The following is a 16,566-nucleotide window of genomic DNA, read 5'->3' as shown; positions in this document are numbered from 1 at the left end:
TGCCACAGTACACGCAGTGATTACATTTTATAAAACCATCTTATTACTTCACTTTCTAATTACTTAAAATTTTATTTCAAATTATTATTACTGCATATATTTTAGAAAAGGTGGTGGGGACAATTGCCATAAAAGGTCAACCGTGTGGTGGGAACTACTGGGTGGTGCTGCCACATCGTGGTCAACGTAAGCACTTCAACACAAGGGGGCCCCAACAACGCCGTGCTCCTCGCGTTGCTAAAGCTTGTTATAATATTTTCACTACTTTTTATGTCGAAAAACATTTTGTACACAAACCGGTCATGGACACTCTCCACTTAAACGCCCCCACCCCCCAGTCCCCCGCACGTCACAAAGTTATAGCATTAGAGTAAGTGTACAGTATGGTCCAAAACACACCCGGGGAAGAAAACAGGATGATCGACAAGGCATTGTAGCCAATAGGCAAGAGCGGCAAGGGAGAAAGGCGGGACATCCTGTGGATCTGGCCAATGCATGAAGCCGCCATCCAGCTCAACTTTAAATATGTCAGCAAAATAGCACGGAGGGGGAGTGAACTTGACGACTGCAGTCATATTTTGGAGAAACATTACATTATTTTCATCTGCTGCCGTGTGCTACTTTCGCTTCGGCCGAGAGGTAAATAATCCCCGCCTGGGGAAGCTGGGGGGGCCTTGTCACCGTGTGCGGCGTGTTTCTTAACCTTCCTTGTCCTGTTCGTAGCTGTCAAAACTTTTCTGACGCTGGACCGTTCGCTTTGCAAGAGGCAGAGGGGGAGAGAGAGTCCACACCACAGAACCAGAACCAGCTAGCACGTTAGCCACCTAGCTTAGCGTTAGCTTAGCCGCGCGAACGGCGGGTGAAAGGAGGTTTGTGTCAGGCAGAAAAGAACCCACAAGACCGCACTCGTGGACAGCCACAAACATATTCGACATAATAGCCGCGGTGAAGCCGTGCGTAGTTACCTGGAGCCCCGCTCACCGTCCTGACTTTGATCCCTCGAGTGACGTTCCGCCATGATGGCCACTGTTTTTTTTCCCCCATTTTTAAGGGGGGGGAGCCATGATCCAATCAAGAGTCCGCACCGTACACCTTGTTATGAAGGGCCCGGGAGCAAAAAGCTAACGTTTCTTGCGTTCAATCAGACACGTTATTATTTGGTACGCGACAATCCGTTGTGGTTAACGCTGGGGTAAAGAGCGTTTTATTAAAATAAATAAAAAACGTCGCCACTTGCTGGAATGTGAGTTCGTGCGTTTATAGCAGAATAGAAAATGCCGTCGTCATAACACGTCGGTACGTGAAAAAAAAAAAACCTCAAGACGCGATGTCACTGACAAGAGTTTGGCGAAAAGAAGGAAACGGTGTTTACATTTGATCAAAAACATCAGAATGTTTTTCAGAAAACAAAAAGATCTTGAGGCCTCGGTTTCCTTAAAAGCATGGCTCAAGTTATGAAGGAGAGCGCACATAAGAAAGTGGACGTTTTCACAGGATGAGTAGTCATAATTAAAGTCGTAGTCAATGGTTGGATAGCCCAAACTCCAACCGTTTCATGATTTCCAAGTTATGGGGGGGTGGGCTTACAATGGAGGGCAAGCATTTTAATTGACCAAAAATCACGGACTCACTCGTGATTCACAATGAGGGGGTTGACATGCTCGTTTTTCATTGATCCAAAACCGAGAGCTCAGCTTTGTTGGCCTCCGAATTGAGAGCTGGGATAGATTGGAACTGACTGAAAACGTGGGACTAACACGCGTTTCATTTGACAGAAAATGAATGTTTTAAATACCCAATTGGTGTTGAAGTGTGTTTTCAATGGCATCAAATAGACGGCTTTTGGGGATTTTAAGTTCCCCTCAATAGAGGGCCACCTATGTTTTAATTGTCTCAAAATTGAGATTGATTTGATCATCGTTGCAAAGTATGACTGTCACGTGTTAGTTTTATTTAATTTTTTAGCATTGAGAGTTTTTAAGATGGTAAACTTTGACTCAAATCCTAATTTATGACTAACCAGTTGGTCGCTTGATGCTTCGTGGCACTGACGCCGACTTTCTTCCTCGAAGGCGGTCCGCTTCCCATCTGGCGTTGCAGTCCATGTCCGCCCATTCAGACCCGTCAGGTGGTATGTCCCACGCCGGCCCTTCCCCGGGTGCGGGCCTTTCACCCGGCCCCATCCTGGGCCCCAGCCCCGGACCGGACCCTTCGCCCGGCTCCGTTCACAGCATGATGGGACCCAGCCCCGGGCCCGGAACGCCCAACGCGGCCCACGGCGTGCAGGGACAGGTGCAGAGTGACTTCTCGCAAGACATGATGTATTCTATGCACAAGGTAAAACACGGCGCAATTCATTCCATTCACGCTGTGTATTCGTGAAATGAAATGCCAGCTTTCGAGGCTCTGCTGTGTTATTTGTCCACACGCAAATTGTCGTCTTAAATCAATGTCACTGCTCTTGATTTTTCAGCCCTTGGAGGGAATGAACGACAAGGCCATGGCGGACGCTTTGCATTTTGGGCACATGAAAGGCGTGGGCATGAGATCTCTCCACAGTGGCATGGGCCCCCCACAGAGCCCAATGGACCAGCATAGCCAGGGTACATTTCAACCTTGTTTGAATTTATTTGCACCATATTTCCTCAAATGTTGGCAGAAGGACCTTTTTTTTTTAATCTGAAAGTCACAGTGTTTTCTGCGGAGGTGTGTTCCGTTGCATGATTGTCGATGCTTCATGTTGTTTTCTATGAAGCACTTTTTGACAGCCGCAGCTGTTGTGAAAGCGCGATATCAATGATATCGATGCATTCTTTTGTTTTGTTTAGTTTTTCAATGTGACAAATGTTCTAAAGTCTCGGCCCCTATTTGAGGTTTTACGCCTCTGGCCTTGCACCTCTCGTTTCTACTTTAGGCTACATGTCTCCACATCCTTCGCCGATGGGCGTGCACGAGCACACGTCCAGCCCCATGTCCGGGGGCGGAGGACCCACGCCGCCCCACATGCCCCCATCCCAGCCGGGCCCCATGATGCCCATGGACCCGCAAGGAGGAGGAGGGGGCGGCGGCGTCATGCCCAACATGTCCGGCATGGGCCAGCAGGGCCGGGGCCCGTCGGCATTCAGTCAGGCCCAACTGCAGCAGCTCCGTGCACAGATCCTGGCCTACAAGGTCTTGGGCCGCGGGCAGCCGCTGCCCGAGAACCTCCAACTGGCCGTGCAGGGCAAGAGGAGTCTACCCACAATGCAGCAGCAGCAGCAGCAGCAACAACAGCAACAAGCGGCGAGTGGCAGCCCTTATAACAGACCTCAAGGTGGGACCAGTTATCCTCGTTTTTTCATTTGCACTTTGACCAAAGCATGCCACAGACCCATTAAATTAAAAGCAATCGTTCATTCTTGTTCAAATGATGATTTCTTTTGTTCCTCTTCTTCTGATTGTTCTTGTTCCGTGCGGTTGCTCGAAATCTGCTGGTTGTATCTATTTATTGATTTGACCATTTGTTCTGGTTCAAAGGCATGCCAGTGGTACCTTTGAGTGGGGCCCAGTCCAGCCCCTGCCCCACTCCAGCTGTGCAAAGTCACAATCAAGGCGCAGTTCCCAAACCTTGGACCGATGGTACGTATTTTCAAGCATATTGCTATTAGCCAGCCGCTGGCTACGTGAGTCGCCTACATCTCAGCTTGCAAACTCAAATCCTAAATCCTTTGTTCACAAGGTACCATAACAACAATCCCTTGCTTCCAAAAGAGCCATTTTTTGGTCACCTAAAACGAGACAATCAACCAGTCACTTAGCTTGCTCTTCTCCAGGCCAAGGCGGTGACAATCCCGCCGGTGCGCCCAAGCACCTCCCACCTATGAGCGGCGCCCGCCCGTCGCCCGCGCCTCCCCAGGCCAGCTCTATACCAGCGGGGGCCCTGCCGGGGGCCTCCGTGGCCCCTCAATCAGCCGGACAGCAGGTGTCCCCCATGCTGCAGATGCAGCAGAAGCAGAACCGCGTCACGCCCATTCAGAAGCCCCAAGGCCTGGACCCGGTGGGCATCTTACAGGAGAGGGAGTACAGGTAAAAAGGACTGCGCTTTGTAGCCCAAAACGGATCCATTGGTTTCCATTGATTGCTTTCATCAATGACGTCTGCCAGGCTGCAGGCTCGGATCGCGCATCGCATCCAGGAACTGGAGAGCCTGCCTGGCTCTCTTCCGCCCGACCTGAGGACCAAGGCCACGGTGGAGCTCAAGGCACTGCGGCTCCTCAACTTCCAGCGGCAGGTTTGCGCATCCTTTCAAAAAAAAAAAACATTTTATGTACAGTATATATATATGTATATGTGTGTGTGTGTGTGTGTGTGTGTCCCTCCCCCCAGCTGAGGCAGGATGTCGTGGCGTGCATGCGCCGGGACACCACCCTGGAAACGGCCCTCAATTCCAAGGCGTACCGCCGCAGCAAGCGGCAGACCCTGCGGGAGGCGCGCATGACCGAGAAGCTGGAGAAGCAGCAGAAGTTGGAGCAAGAGAAGAAGCGTCGGCAGAAGCACCAGGTTGGGAAAAGAGAAAACAAATGTGGCAAAATCATGACAACGCCGCGCGCGGAAAATATGCCTTGCTGATCATTTTCTCTTCCCCCCCTCTCTCTCCAGGAGTACCTCAACAGTATTCTCCAGCATGCCAAAGACTTCAAGGAGTACCACCGCTCCATGTCTGGCAAAATGCAGAAGCTCACCCGAGCCATTGCCACCTGGCACACCAACACGGAGCGGGAGCAGAAGAAAGAGACTGAGAGGATTGAGAAGGAGAGAATGAGGAGACTTATGGTAACAACATCAATTTTCAATTTACATCATCGTCGTCATGAAAAATAAAAGGAGCGTTAACGAAATCATTTCGTCATCGTTGACGAAAACAACGCCGATTCTGAGGAGGCCCGGGCACCGCCTGTGGAGGACCGCTTTCGGAAACATTCAAAACGCTGACAATATAGGGCAACTTTCCTTCGGTCAAGAAATGCGCTCGCAAGCATCTCCCCTTCCTTTCATATGCCAGGCGGAGGATGAGGAGGGCTATCGAAAACTGATCGACCAGAAGAAGGACAAGCGCTTGGCTTACCTGCTGCAGCAGACGGACGAGTACGTGGCCAACCTCACCACCTTGGTGTACGAGCACAAAGCCGCGCAGGCGGCAAAGGAGAAGAAGCGACGCAAGAAGAAGAAGAAGGCGGTACGTAACGATGGCGGACTTGAAAAGGACCGCCGTGACCCCCGAAATGTGTGTAACGACTTGAATGTGCTGCCACGTCTAGAGAGTTGACGGAGAGGCCGGCGAAGGCACCAGTGCCATCGGACCTGATGGAGAGGTACGGTGGCGCTCGTCGCTTTCATGTCAAACACGACGTTCTCTGTTCAACTTGCCTCCGTGGCCCTCAGCTGCTTCAGACGCACTAGCAAAATAAACGGTTTTATTAGCAAAACTGCTTTAACCCCCGCAGACCCCCACCCCCTTTTATTTTTTAATCGATTTCCTGTTTGAGAGCATTGGGTTAGCTGTTCATCCAGCTGCTCCTTGCTCATTCAGTACCAGTCTCTGAAAAGACGTTTAAAAACGTCTTTGGGAGTGAATGAGTTAAATATGAAAAGTGATTCAAGTGCTGCATCTGGGGTTTTCCAGCCGGGAATCCCTTTTCCTGGGCCATTTCACTAAGCTGCTCTTTTTTCTTGAATGGGTCTGTTTTTTACTCTGAGTCTGCTATGACCCAACAGCACATAACACCTTTCGGACGAGGATTTATTAGTTGTAGTCGGTATAAACGGAGTGTCGGCGAGGCGTGGGTGAAGAAATGACTCTTATTTCAAATGGTAGACCAGATAAAAGCGTTGGCCGTTGTGCAGGAATATAATTATTGTCATTGTACAGGGGAGCCTTCCATTTTGTTTGTTTGTTTATCAACCGAGCGCCTCCCTCGATGGATAATCTGTTTTTATTGCGGGTAGCCGTGAAAGCGGCAAATCGGTCGATGGTTCCTAATGCGCGGTTCATCACTCGCCAACCAGCAGAATGCAGGCAAGGTGTTGTTTGAGGTCGCTCTGAAAACGATATGCCATAATTGACGACATCCCGTGTGTTTGCAGCCAATGGACGAGAGCAGCCAGATGAGCGAGCTGCCCGTCAAGGTCATCCAGACGGAGACGGGCAAAGTTTTGCAGGGCACCGAGGCGCCCAAATCCAGCCAGCTGGAGGCCTGGCTGGAGATGAACCCCGGGTGAGGAGACTTTAGTTTCTGGGTCTACCTGCTCAATAATAGACGGAGTTAACCGTGTTGATTCAAGTGTCGGCTTTTTGTACTTCCCACAGGTACGAGGTTGCGCCGAGGTCAGACAGCGAGGAGAGCGGCTCCGAGTTTGAGGAGGAGGTCAGTGAGTCATAAATGTCTTTTTTCCCCGCTCACACACACACACTCACAGAGGGCAGCACGAGTGCATTGTTTTCCAACCTTTGGGTCAAGACGCATATCTTCACACCATCAAACAAAACACTCCTCACGATCAAGTCAAGTCAGCTTTATTGTCGATACAACGCCAATCCACCAGAGGGCAGTAGTGTTGCACATTTTCGATATGCTCTCTCTTCATGCCATGCGCCACATCACAACGACAGTACCACTTGTAATACATAAGCACGCCTTGGTCCTCAAAGGTGTGTTTTATGTCACAAGGAGGAGGAAGAGGCGGCCAAGGGTGAAAATGACAAGACCATCGAACATCCCGTTGGAGAGGCCAAGCACATTATCGAGTATTGTACTTCTTGTCTTCATTTTTTTAACAAGCAGCATGTAGCAATGGAATGAGGATGTGAGTCTGATGTTGACACACACACACACACACACACACACACGTTCAGGTCGGCCAAGCAGGACGTGGACGACGAGTACAGCGTGCCCACTGACGAGACCAGCCTGCAGTCCTACTACGGCGTGGCCCACGCCGTCATCGAGAGGGTGGAGAAGCAGTCGTCTCTTCTGATTAACGGCTCCTTGAAACACTACCAGGTAAATGCGCGCGCTGCGCACTGCTGATGTTTCTCTGAGAGCCCATAACTAAAAACCCAGCTCCCTCCGCCCCAAAGATGGAGAGCAATTTAGCTGAGACCAAACTTGGGGGGTTTGAGAGCGGCCACTCGGAGACAATGAGGAAAGAGTGAGGGACGCTAGACGGCGAGGTGGCACTTAAATCCAATCATCAAAAGGGCACGGCGCAATGTCGGCTCACAGCGAGCACGCCGACGCCGCAGCGCCTCTGACAGCCAACATCATTGCAGAAAAAGAATGAATAAAACACAACTGCAATGATCCCAACGGAACATTTTGTGCATTCCAGGCTACTCATCCAAGTACCGCGAGGATGAAAAATCGTACACCCCGAGGGGCTCCCCCCCAGCCGTATCTGAGTAGTCGTTTCGCTGGCCACAAATAAACCATGACTAGGTGTCCCATCAAAGGCGTTGAAAAGACTTGTGAACCAAATATTGAAGACCGGATGACATCATTTGTTAATCTTGGACAAAGGAGCAATTTCATGTCATATTCTCAGTTGGCAAAAGAGAAGTTTCAAACGCCGTTTGTGTGCCCGCCGCATGCGCCGAATGAGGTGAGATGCACTGTCCTCTCTTTAGAGTCTTGTTCACCGTTTGGAAGGCTTTGACAGTCGCCCTGCAGAGCCTCTGAGCCTCACATGTGTTTCCGGCAAATGCTCTTTTTGTTGTCGATGTCTTTTCTCCAGCTGTCTGAAATATGCTAAGCAGTTTTATATTTTCCGTCTGCATGAGTCAGTCATCTGGGAAGAGAGCGGATGAGCCCTAATTTGTTATTCCGATGGCCACGCCTCCACTGTGCTATTTTTCCAGGCTATTATCGCTTTCGTGTTCCAACACACTTTTTATTGTCGTGCGCATCCTAGGCAGTGTTAAAAAGCACATGACAATGCTCTCGCTTCTTTTCTGTGCCATGTGCAGATTCAAGGCCTCGAGTGGATGGTGTCGCTGTACAACAACAACTTAAACGGCATCTTGGCCGACGAGATGGGCCTGGGCAAGACCATCCAAACCATCGCCCTCATCACGTACCTGATGGAGCACAAGAGGCTCAACGGGCCCTATCTCATCATCGTGCCGCTCTCGTCAGTACCCGCCCGCCCGCTGACGGCTTTTCTCGAGTGACCCCAAGCATAGGGCCTTTCTCACACTTGGCAGTACAGCGCTGGGGCGAGGGGGCTACTTGGGGTTCGGCGAAGTGAAGCAGGAGATCGGAGCTTGCAAAAGGAGTCGGGCTCTCTTCTTCTTGGCACTACCAATCCAGTCTTGATGCCATCACATTGCCGTGGCTGCCTAATTTGAAAGGCAGCCAAATCCCGCCTGGAAATCCAAATTTCAAACCCCAACTCTGCCGTGAAACCGGAATTTCTAAACTCCATTGTGAAACCTCATCCCCCCGACATGAAGTTGAATTTGAATGCTTAACCTTCATTTGAAAGTACGCCGAACCTTTTCTTACCTAGCTTTGGAATGCTAATTTTAAAGCCTAATTTACAACCAAATGAATCCCTAACACAGAAAATGATGTGTCATATTCGCTCTTAATTCCACATTATACACACACACACACACACACATAGACACATTTTCTCAAGCCTTCCCCGCATGTTATTTATGAATTTTTTTGAACGTTTATCTGTTTATTCCAGTGGCATGAAATCCGGTTGCAGCTAATGAATACTTCCTGACTTTTTGATGTTACGTATTGCGCCGGCTAAACAAACACAGATAAGCGGGCAGCCAGCGCAACTGAGGCGGTGCAAAACTTTGCAGGGTATAAATCAACTAAGCCGCTCAGTCTCTGATTGGAAGCAGCAATTTATCTTGGGCTGGTTTTGCCCGCCATTAAATCCTTCGACGCCGCTCCAGCCCTCTCGCACAAGCAGCGTGCGCGCCTCTTCCTCATTAGCATACAAATGTGAAGATGAGACGGGAGCTTCCTTATGCTCACTCCGACGTAACGCAGCGTCGGGAGTGCCCTTGGGCAAGACACGGAAACCCCTGTTCCTCCTGATCCTGCGCCATCAGGAGGCGAATGAGATGACGGTGTGAAGCGCGTTGAGTATCCGAGGTAGAAAAGCCCCATGCAAGTGACAGCCCACTGACCGTTTACCATTCAATTTAAACACACCGGACAGTCTTGGATATCAAGAACCTCATCGAGACTCGACAGAAAAGCACAACCGTAAACCGTAAATATGAACTCAAGCGTTTGAACAGACAGCCAATTCCAAACCCCTTCCAAAAGTCTCTAGATAGCAAGCAATCATTTGACTCACTGCAGCATGAGAAAGAAGTCTTGCGTGCATCTCTGCAATTCTCATCGATTTTCTGCCTTTCAGGACCTTATCCAACTGGATCTACGAGCTTGACAAGTGGGCCCCGTCCGTGGTCAAAATTGCATACAAGGTAAAAAAAATAAATACTCTATCACAAAGCCATTGAGAATATGCCTGATTTGCCCAAACTAACCAAACCTCTGCCTTTTTTGGCTGAAAGGGTACCCCCGGCCTGCGCCGAGGACTGGTGCCGCAGCTCCGCAGCGGCAAGTTCAACGTCCTGCTGACCACGTACGAGTACATCATCAAGGACAAGCACATACTGGCCAAGGTGAGACCAAATCTTCTTTTTCAACCCTACCTCTCAGCTCATTGCTTCCAATGACTTGGCCCATGTTGGCTAGCGGCACGCCAACATGCATTTTTCCCGGATGCCGCACATTCCATAACGGCTCGACGTAGTTATTCCCATTCCCGAGTGCGTTGTGTTATTCGGGCCGCCGCGAATGCGTTGGGTACCTAATTAGCAGGAAGCATGCGCTCACATGTCACGCGGCGTTAGCCACAAGCTGAATGAGCGTGCCGCCGTCTTGAATAAAGCGCTTGACGTTCCCCAAAGCATCTCAACGACTGCATGTGGACACGCCTTGATGCAACTGGCCTATGGCCTCCAAAGAGTTTCCGGGAACCCGTTAGCTCGCCGGCAAGCAGAAAGCCCCGCGACCAAATTTCGAAGCCTTCGCAGGCGCATCTTTCCCCGAAGTGGAGCATAGAACATGAGAGGTTCCCGAATGCGAAATTGCGCCAAAGCTTTTCCTCATCGGACTCATCGAAATGCAAAAGGAGCGAAATGTTTTCCGCGCGAGTGAACGGAGTCCCCTTTCCAGATCCGCTGGAAGTACATGATCGTGGACGAAGGCCACCGCATGAAGAACCACCACTGCAAGCTGACGCAGGTGCTGAACACGCACTACGTGGCGCCGCGCCGCCTGCTGCTCACCGGCACGCCGCTGCAGAACAAGCTGCCCGAGCTCTGGGCGCTGCTCAACTTCCTGCTGCCCACCATCTTCAAGAGCTGCAGCACCTTCGAGCAGTGGTTCAACGCGCCCTTCGCCATGACGGGCGAGAGGGTGCGCGCCTTCAATTCGTATCGCTCTCTCTTCCCGCCGGCGTGCCCTCGGGGCGGCCCGCTTGCGCTTTGATTGTTCCTATTGAAAAGTCGCTCTTGACAAAACTTTGTTCAGGTGGACCTCAACGAGGAGGAGACCATCTTGATTATTAGACGTCTGCACAAGGTTCTGCGCCCCTTTCTGCTGCGCCGCCTGAAGAAGGAGGTGGAGTCTCAGCTGCCCGAGAAGGTGAGCGGCTTCGCGTTTGGTCCTCGACTTGACCGCGGCGGCTTTCACCGTGTCGGTCGCGAGAGTTCAAAATCGAGGCCTGCTTGAACAAACATGGAAATGAATCAAGCAATCTGCTTCCAATTTTTAGGGATGAAATATTGCAAGGGACCCTTTTTATAGAGATTGACCGCACGCCCGCCTTTCACGTGGCTCACTTTGCCGATTTTCCTTTTGCGCAGGTGGAGTACGTTATCAAATGCGACATGTCCGCCATACAGAAGGTTTTGTACCGCCACATGCAAAAGGGAATCCTCCTCACCGATGGCTCGGAGAAAGACAAGAAGGTAGCGACTGCGGGGGGGGACCCTCGCCGACGAACGGCGCTCGCTTTCATCCCGCGTTGGCCGGACGTGGCATTCGTTGACGGCCTTTCTGGTGTTCGTTCAGGGCAAAGGGGGAGCCAAGACCTTGATGAACACCATCATGCAGCTGAAGAAGATCTGCAACCACCCGTACATGTTCCAGCATATCGAGGTCAACGCCGTCTGCGCGCTCATTAGGAGCGATGTGTAAAGCGGCGCTCCGGCCGCAGGAGAGCCGCCCTCTGATCCTTTGATTCTCTGCCGCAGGAGTCGTTTGCTGAGCATTTGGGCTACCCCAACGGCATCATCAGTGGGTACGTTGGAGGGAAGAAAAAGCTTCCCTTTTGTCTGTGTTCCCATCCCCGTGCTGGGCAAAGACTAATGATTTGACGCGGAGCCAACATCGCGCGCCGGTAATTGCCGAGCATTGTCCGCCGCTCGTCACGAGCGCGGCGCGGCCGTCATTTGAGCCGTCTCGGCGGGAAAGGCGGCCATTTCGCTGCTTAACCTCATTTGAATTCACAAATTCCACTTGGACTAGAATATATACATTTTTTTTTTAACAAGCGGTCTGTAACGCACCTCTGCCATACGAGCCCTAAGACCAAGTCTCGCTGAAACGGCCCCGTTTTGAGACGGCGCTCCTTCGACTCTAAGGCCAAGGCGGAGTCCGTACGGCCTTCTTTGCTCTCATTCGCCCTCAAAGCGACGGTAGACGGTAGAATGGGACTCGTATTCATATTAGTGCCGTACCGATGAGCCCAGAAAGCACCTGAGGCGTCAGGAATCCCATTCGGGTTCTCGTCAGGACACGCCCTGGGATGGGATATGGTCGCTCGGTAATCGCGCCGTCCGTTGCCAACGCAGGCCCGACCTGTACCGAGCCTCCGGGAAGTTTGAGCTCCTGGATCGCATCCTGCCCAAGCTGCAGGCCACCAACCACCGGGTGCTGCTCTTCTGCCAGATGACCTCGCTCATGACCATCATGGAGGACTACTTTGGCTACCGCAACTTTCAATATCTGCGCCTGGACGGTAAGATTTGCACCGCGACGGTTGTAAAATGAAAAAGTGAAAAGCGAACCGTGCCGGGAGCCCGGGGGTAGCGTCGTGACACCTGCTCGTCACGTTTGATCTGGACAACTGGTAAATTCACGTGGCTGTGGAGCTGCGTGATCATTTTTGGGCTCGGTAACCACAAGAGAAACGAGCGGCTACACTACACATGACGCACGGCGCTGGAAGAGGCTTTCGGTGGGCCGGTTTGATCACATTTCGCCTCCTCAAACGCAAGCCGCCACGGCATTGCTTCTTTGACGGTTTCAGGAACCACCAAGTCGGATGACCGAGCGTTGCTGCTGAAGAAATTCAACGAGGCGGGATCGCAGTACTTCATCTTCCTGCTCAGCACCCGGGCCGGCGGCCTGGGACTCAATCTGCAAGCCGCCGACACCGTCGTTATCTTTGACAGCGACTGGAACCCCCATCAGGTGCGTTAACCGCGCCGCGAGGCTAAAAGGGAAGCCATCCGTCCGTGCGTGTTGCGAGTGCTGCGGTTGATCGGCGCCGTCGGGTGCTTGGGCCGTCTGCACCGTTGTCACCATCGTAATGGCATTCCCGCACATGGTTGATGACCTCAGGTTTTGAAGCGGCGTGGGAGCGGTTTGGCCTGCCGCGTGCGAGTCCCTCACGTCGCTCACTCTGGCGTTTGGGTCGAAAATGGAAGGGAACATTGGCCCAACGACCAGGGGCAAATTGCGTGCTTTTTCCTTTTTTAAACACCAGCGCGCGCCGAAAATTGCGCGCCGTATCGATGATAACGCGTAGAGCACAAGAGCCGCAAACAAATGAAAGGCGCATCTCGCCGAGTATTTCCAGGACCTCCAGGCGCAGGACCGCGCCCACCGCATCGGGCAGCAGAACGAGGTGCGCGTGCTGCGCCTGTGCACCGTCAACAGCGTGGAGGAGAAGATCCTGGCGGCCGCCAAGTACAAACTCAACGTGGACCAGAAGGTCATCCAGGCCGGCATGTTCGACCAGAAGTCCTCCAGCCACGAGCGCCGCGCCTTCCTGCAGGCCATCCTCGAGCACGAGGAGCAGAACGAGGTCTGTTGTTTCGAGAGCTTTACACCAGTCGTGATTGCCTCGACGATGATGATGAAGATTTACCGAGAGACGGAATCTTTTTTTTTTTTTTATAATTGAAAAAGATGAATCTTTTCGTCTTTGTAGTTGAACCGTTTTGTACGATTGCCCTCACGCGCAGGAGGAAAACGAGGTACCGGACGACGAAACCCTCAACCAGATGATCGCCCGCAACGAGGACGAGTTTGAGCTGTACATGGTAAGGAAGCCGTCGGGCGTTTGGGGTGGCTCCCCCCCCCGCTCAAGGCCACGGCGCGCTTGCAGCGCTTCGACATGGAGCGGCGGCGGGAGGACGCCCGCAACCCCAAACGTAAGCCGCGCCTGATGGAGGAGGACGAGCTGCCCTCCTGGATCATCAAGGACGACGCCGAGGTGGAGCGCCTCACCTACGAGGAGGAGGAGGAGAAGATGTTTGGCCGAGGCTCCCGCTGTCGCCGCGACGTGGACTACAGCGACGCGCTGACCGAGAAGCAGTGGCTGAGGGTAAAAGGCGCCTCGGCCGCCCACAACAAACGCGCCACCGCCGCCGATCTTGCCTACTTGGACTTTCCTAATTGCATTTGGCATCTCCGCTTGGGTTTCGTCGGCGTCAGGCCATCGAGGACGGCAACCTGGAGGAGATGGAGGAGGAGATCCGACTGAAGAAGCGCAAACGCAAGCGGCGGCAGGACAAGGAGCCGTCGGCCAGGGAGGACTGGGGCGCCAAGGCCAAGAAGAGGCGGGGGCGCCCGCCCGCCGAGAAGCTCTCGCCCAACCCGCCCAGACTCACCAAGCAGATGAACACCATCGTCGACACCGTCATCAACTACAGAGACGGGTGAGGACCTCCCCTTCCGGCCCGGCCGATTGCTCTTATTTTGAAAAGGCAAACGGGCCGCTTCGCTCGTCTTTTTCAGGGCCGGCAGACAGCTCAGCGAGGTCTTTGTCCAGTTGCCGTCCAGAAAGGAGCTTCCGGAATATTATGAGCTGATCCGAAAGCCCGTGGACTTCAAGAAGATCAAGGTCTGCCCGTCGGGGTTCGGGGCTTTCCGGGCCCGCTCAAGCGCTCGCTTAAGCTCGTTCTCGCTCTCGCTGGGCAGGAGCGCGTCAGGAGCCACAAGTACCGCAGCGTCGGTGACCTGGAGAAGGACGTCATGCTGCTCTGTCACAACGCGCAGACCTTCAACCTGGAGGGCTCTCAGGTCAGCTCAAGTCGTCTCTGCCCAAAAGAACCGACGAAACAAAGCTTTGAAATCAATGACGGAAAATGGAAGCGGCGGGCGCTTCGGATGCCGACCCAAAGACGGCGTGAGCCGGCGAACGTACCAAAGTCACGCGCCTTTGCCCCCGTGCGGCCCTAGATCTACGAGGACTCCATCGTGCTGCAGTCGGTGTTCAAGAGCGCCAGGCAGAAGATCGCCAAGGACGAGGAGAGCGAGGACGACAGCGAGGACGACGACGAAGAGGAGGACGAGGAGGAAGACTCGGAGGCTGAGGGTGAGCACGCGCGCAGCCAGACGGTCGTCCGGCCTCGTTTCACTCCCACCCGAGAGTCACGCTGCCTGAGGACAAAATCGGAAGGAAAAAAAACAAGAAGCAAAAGAAAAGTCTGCAGACTCTCGTCGCTTGTTGTTTGTGCGCTGCAGCCAAGCCGGTGTGGGTGAAGATCAAGCTGAGCAAGGAGGCCCGCGGGAGCGCCGAGCGGGCCAAGAAGAGGCAGGGCCGAGCCAAGGCCAAGCCCGTCGTCAGCGACGACGAAAGCGACGACGACCGCGACGCCAATGTGAGTCCCAAAAGCCCAGAAGGACTTCCCCCAGGGACCTCGCCACCGCCATAGTTGAGGCCGCGCCTCTGCCGACAACTAAGCCTCGCCGCTTCTTTGCGTGTCTCCGCAGGAACCGTCTGACATCAGCGATGACGAGTGAGTAAGAGCTGACGCCGGGATGAGAAGAAGAAGAAGAAGAAGAAGAAGAAGCGCCCCTCCTCTTGTTGTGCAGGTTCTTTCTCTGTTTGCATTTTGGCCTGTTAGTTCACTCGGTCAGCCTTGCAGCATCAACCTTCCCCCCCCCCCCCAGTCATAACCAGATGAGCTGCTTAGATATCTCTCATATAATCTTGTTTGAAGACTTTTTTTTTTTGAAGAGCAGTTACGTCACATCTGCTTTTGCCATTGCTTCGCCACGCTTTTATGCTCGCACTTTTCAGAAACTCACCAAAACCCCCAATGTTGATGTTGGACTGCCGGAGCCGGGGTGTCCAAAGACACGAAAAGGCCGACAAATGTATTTCGGACGTCCGGGACCGAAACGCTCGCCCGCAATCCAGTCCGAATTAATTGTCCGAAACACGCTTGCTAGCGATCAATCGAAAGCAATCATCTGAAAAGGGGGAAGTACGGCAGTGCCTCCGTTTCCCGCGCAGGCCGATGACGGAATTGAATTGACTCCGACTTTATTGTCAAATGTGCCGCGTGATCATTCGGAAGCGGCAGGAAGATGCCGGCCGGCTTTGGGGGGGGGGGGCCCGGGCCGCCCGCAGTCATTTCAAAATGCCTTTGACGTTTGGACACCCCCTGCTCTAGGACGCTGGCGGCCTTTTGTTTTGCGTCCCGTTTTTGATGATGCCGCTCCAGGTTGTGGGGGGGGCGGCTTCCAAAACAGTATTACGGCTTCTACGCGACGCGCTCTCGCTTTGACGGGCGATTCCACGCTTGACGTTCAATCCTATTCAATGTTGCGTTTGTTCTCATTTGGCACTGTCCTTCTTTGCCGAGAGCATTAGCAAGTGTCGTGTTCATCTTTGCTTTCTTTGCACACGGCGTCTTTGTGCTTGTACGGCGTAGCTCCCAGCCAATTAAATCTCACCAATTTGGAGAAAAACACTTGGCCTGACTCCATTTTTTCCCCCGTCCGTTTTGGCGCGTCCCGAATGCCTTTCTTCCCGTCTTCTCGTTCTAATTTTGCAATTTTTACTCACAGATGATTCCTTCTCGCCACATTTTGGGAAGCACTTGCGTCAGCGGGAGCTGGCTCTCCTCGCGCCGGTCGAGCTCCGGAATCGCTTTGAATTGTGTTACATTCATGTCAACAAATGAGCAAAGAACGCAGTGGCTGTGAGGTTTTTTGGGAGGGAAGCGGGGGGTTCTCTCCCCCAACCCCGATCCCCACCCTCTCAGAGTCAGAAGGCATCTGACGGTGCAGCGGCGCCGCACGGGGGCCCTCGGTTTCGACAGCTTTTATTGCTCTTTTCCCTGCAGCGCCGCCTTCGAAATGAGCCTTGTTAAAGCGACGGGTGGGCGGGCGGGTGGGAGCTTGCCGCTAAGGCGTTGCGTGTTGGCCCAGCGTAACCGGTTGGGAAGAAAGTCAACGGGAGGCGGGCCGC

At 52.9% G+C, this 16,566-nt stretch overlaps 1 protein-coding gene across 1 annotated transcript; it reads left to right on the top strand.

The window, feature by feature from the left end:
* The first annotated feature begins 482 nt into the window (after positions 1–482).
* smarca2 (SWI/SNF related, matrix associated, actin dependent regulator of chromatin, subfamily a, member 2) lies at positions 483–16,064 on the top strand. Its single transcript, XM_052066870.1, has 34 exons — positions 483–639; positions 2,073–2,337; positions 2,474–2,603; positions 2,915–3,313; positions 3,517–3,618; positions 3,813–4,065; positions 4,144–4,270; positions 4,366–4,539; positions 4,639–4,812; positions 5,042–5,215; positions 5,298–5,351; positions 6,124–6,254; positions 6,347–6,404; positions 6,708–6,784; positions 6,893–7,040; positions 8,003–8,166; positions 9,424–9,490; positions 9,581–9,691; positions 10,248–10,490; positions 10,605–10,718; positions 10,940–11,044; positions 11,148–11,234; positions 11,330–11,376; positions 11,930–12,096; positions 12,388–12,551; positions 12,940–13,167; positions 13,328–13,405; positions 13,471–13,689; positions 13,800–14,023; positions 14,103–14,208; positions 14,286–14,387; positions 14,547–14,682; positions 14,832–14,968; positions 15,081–16,064. Exons 2-34 carry the CDS (start codon positions 2,104–2,106, stop codon positions 15,108–15,110), a joined length of 4,764 nt encoding a protein of 1,587 aa, XP_051922830.1. The 5' UTR covers positions 483–639; positions 2,073–2,103; the 3' UTR covers positions 15,111–16,064.
* Positions 16,065–16,566: the final 502 nt, after the last annotated feature.

This window comes from Hippocampus zosterae, chromosome 6, assembly GCF_025434085.1.
Source record: "Hippocampus zosterae strain Florida chromosome 6, ASM2543408v3, whole genome shotgun sequence".
NCBI lineage: Eukaryota > Metazoa > Chordata > Actinopteri > Syngnathiformes > Syngnathidae > Hippocampus > Hippocampus zosterae.
The sequence above is the reverse complement of the archived record's forward strand: the minus strand, read 5'-3'. Positions and strand labels throughout refer to the sequence as shown.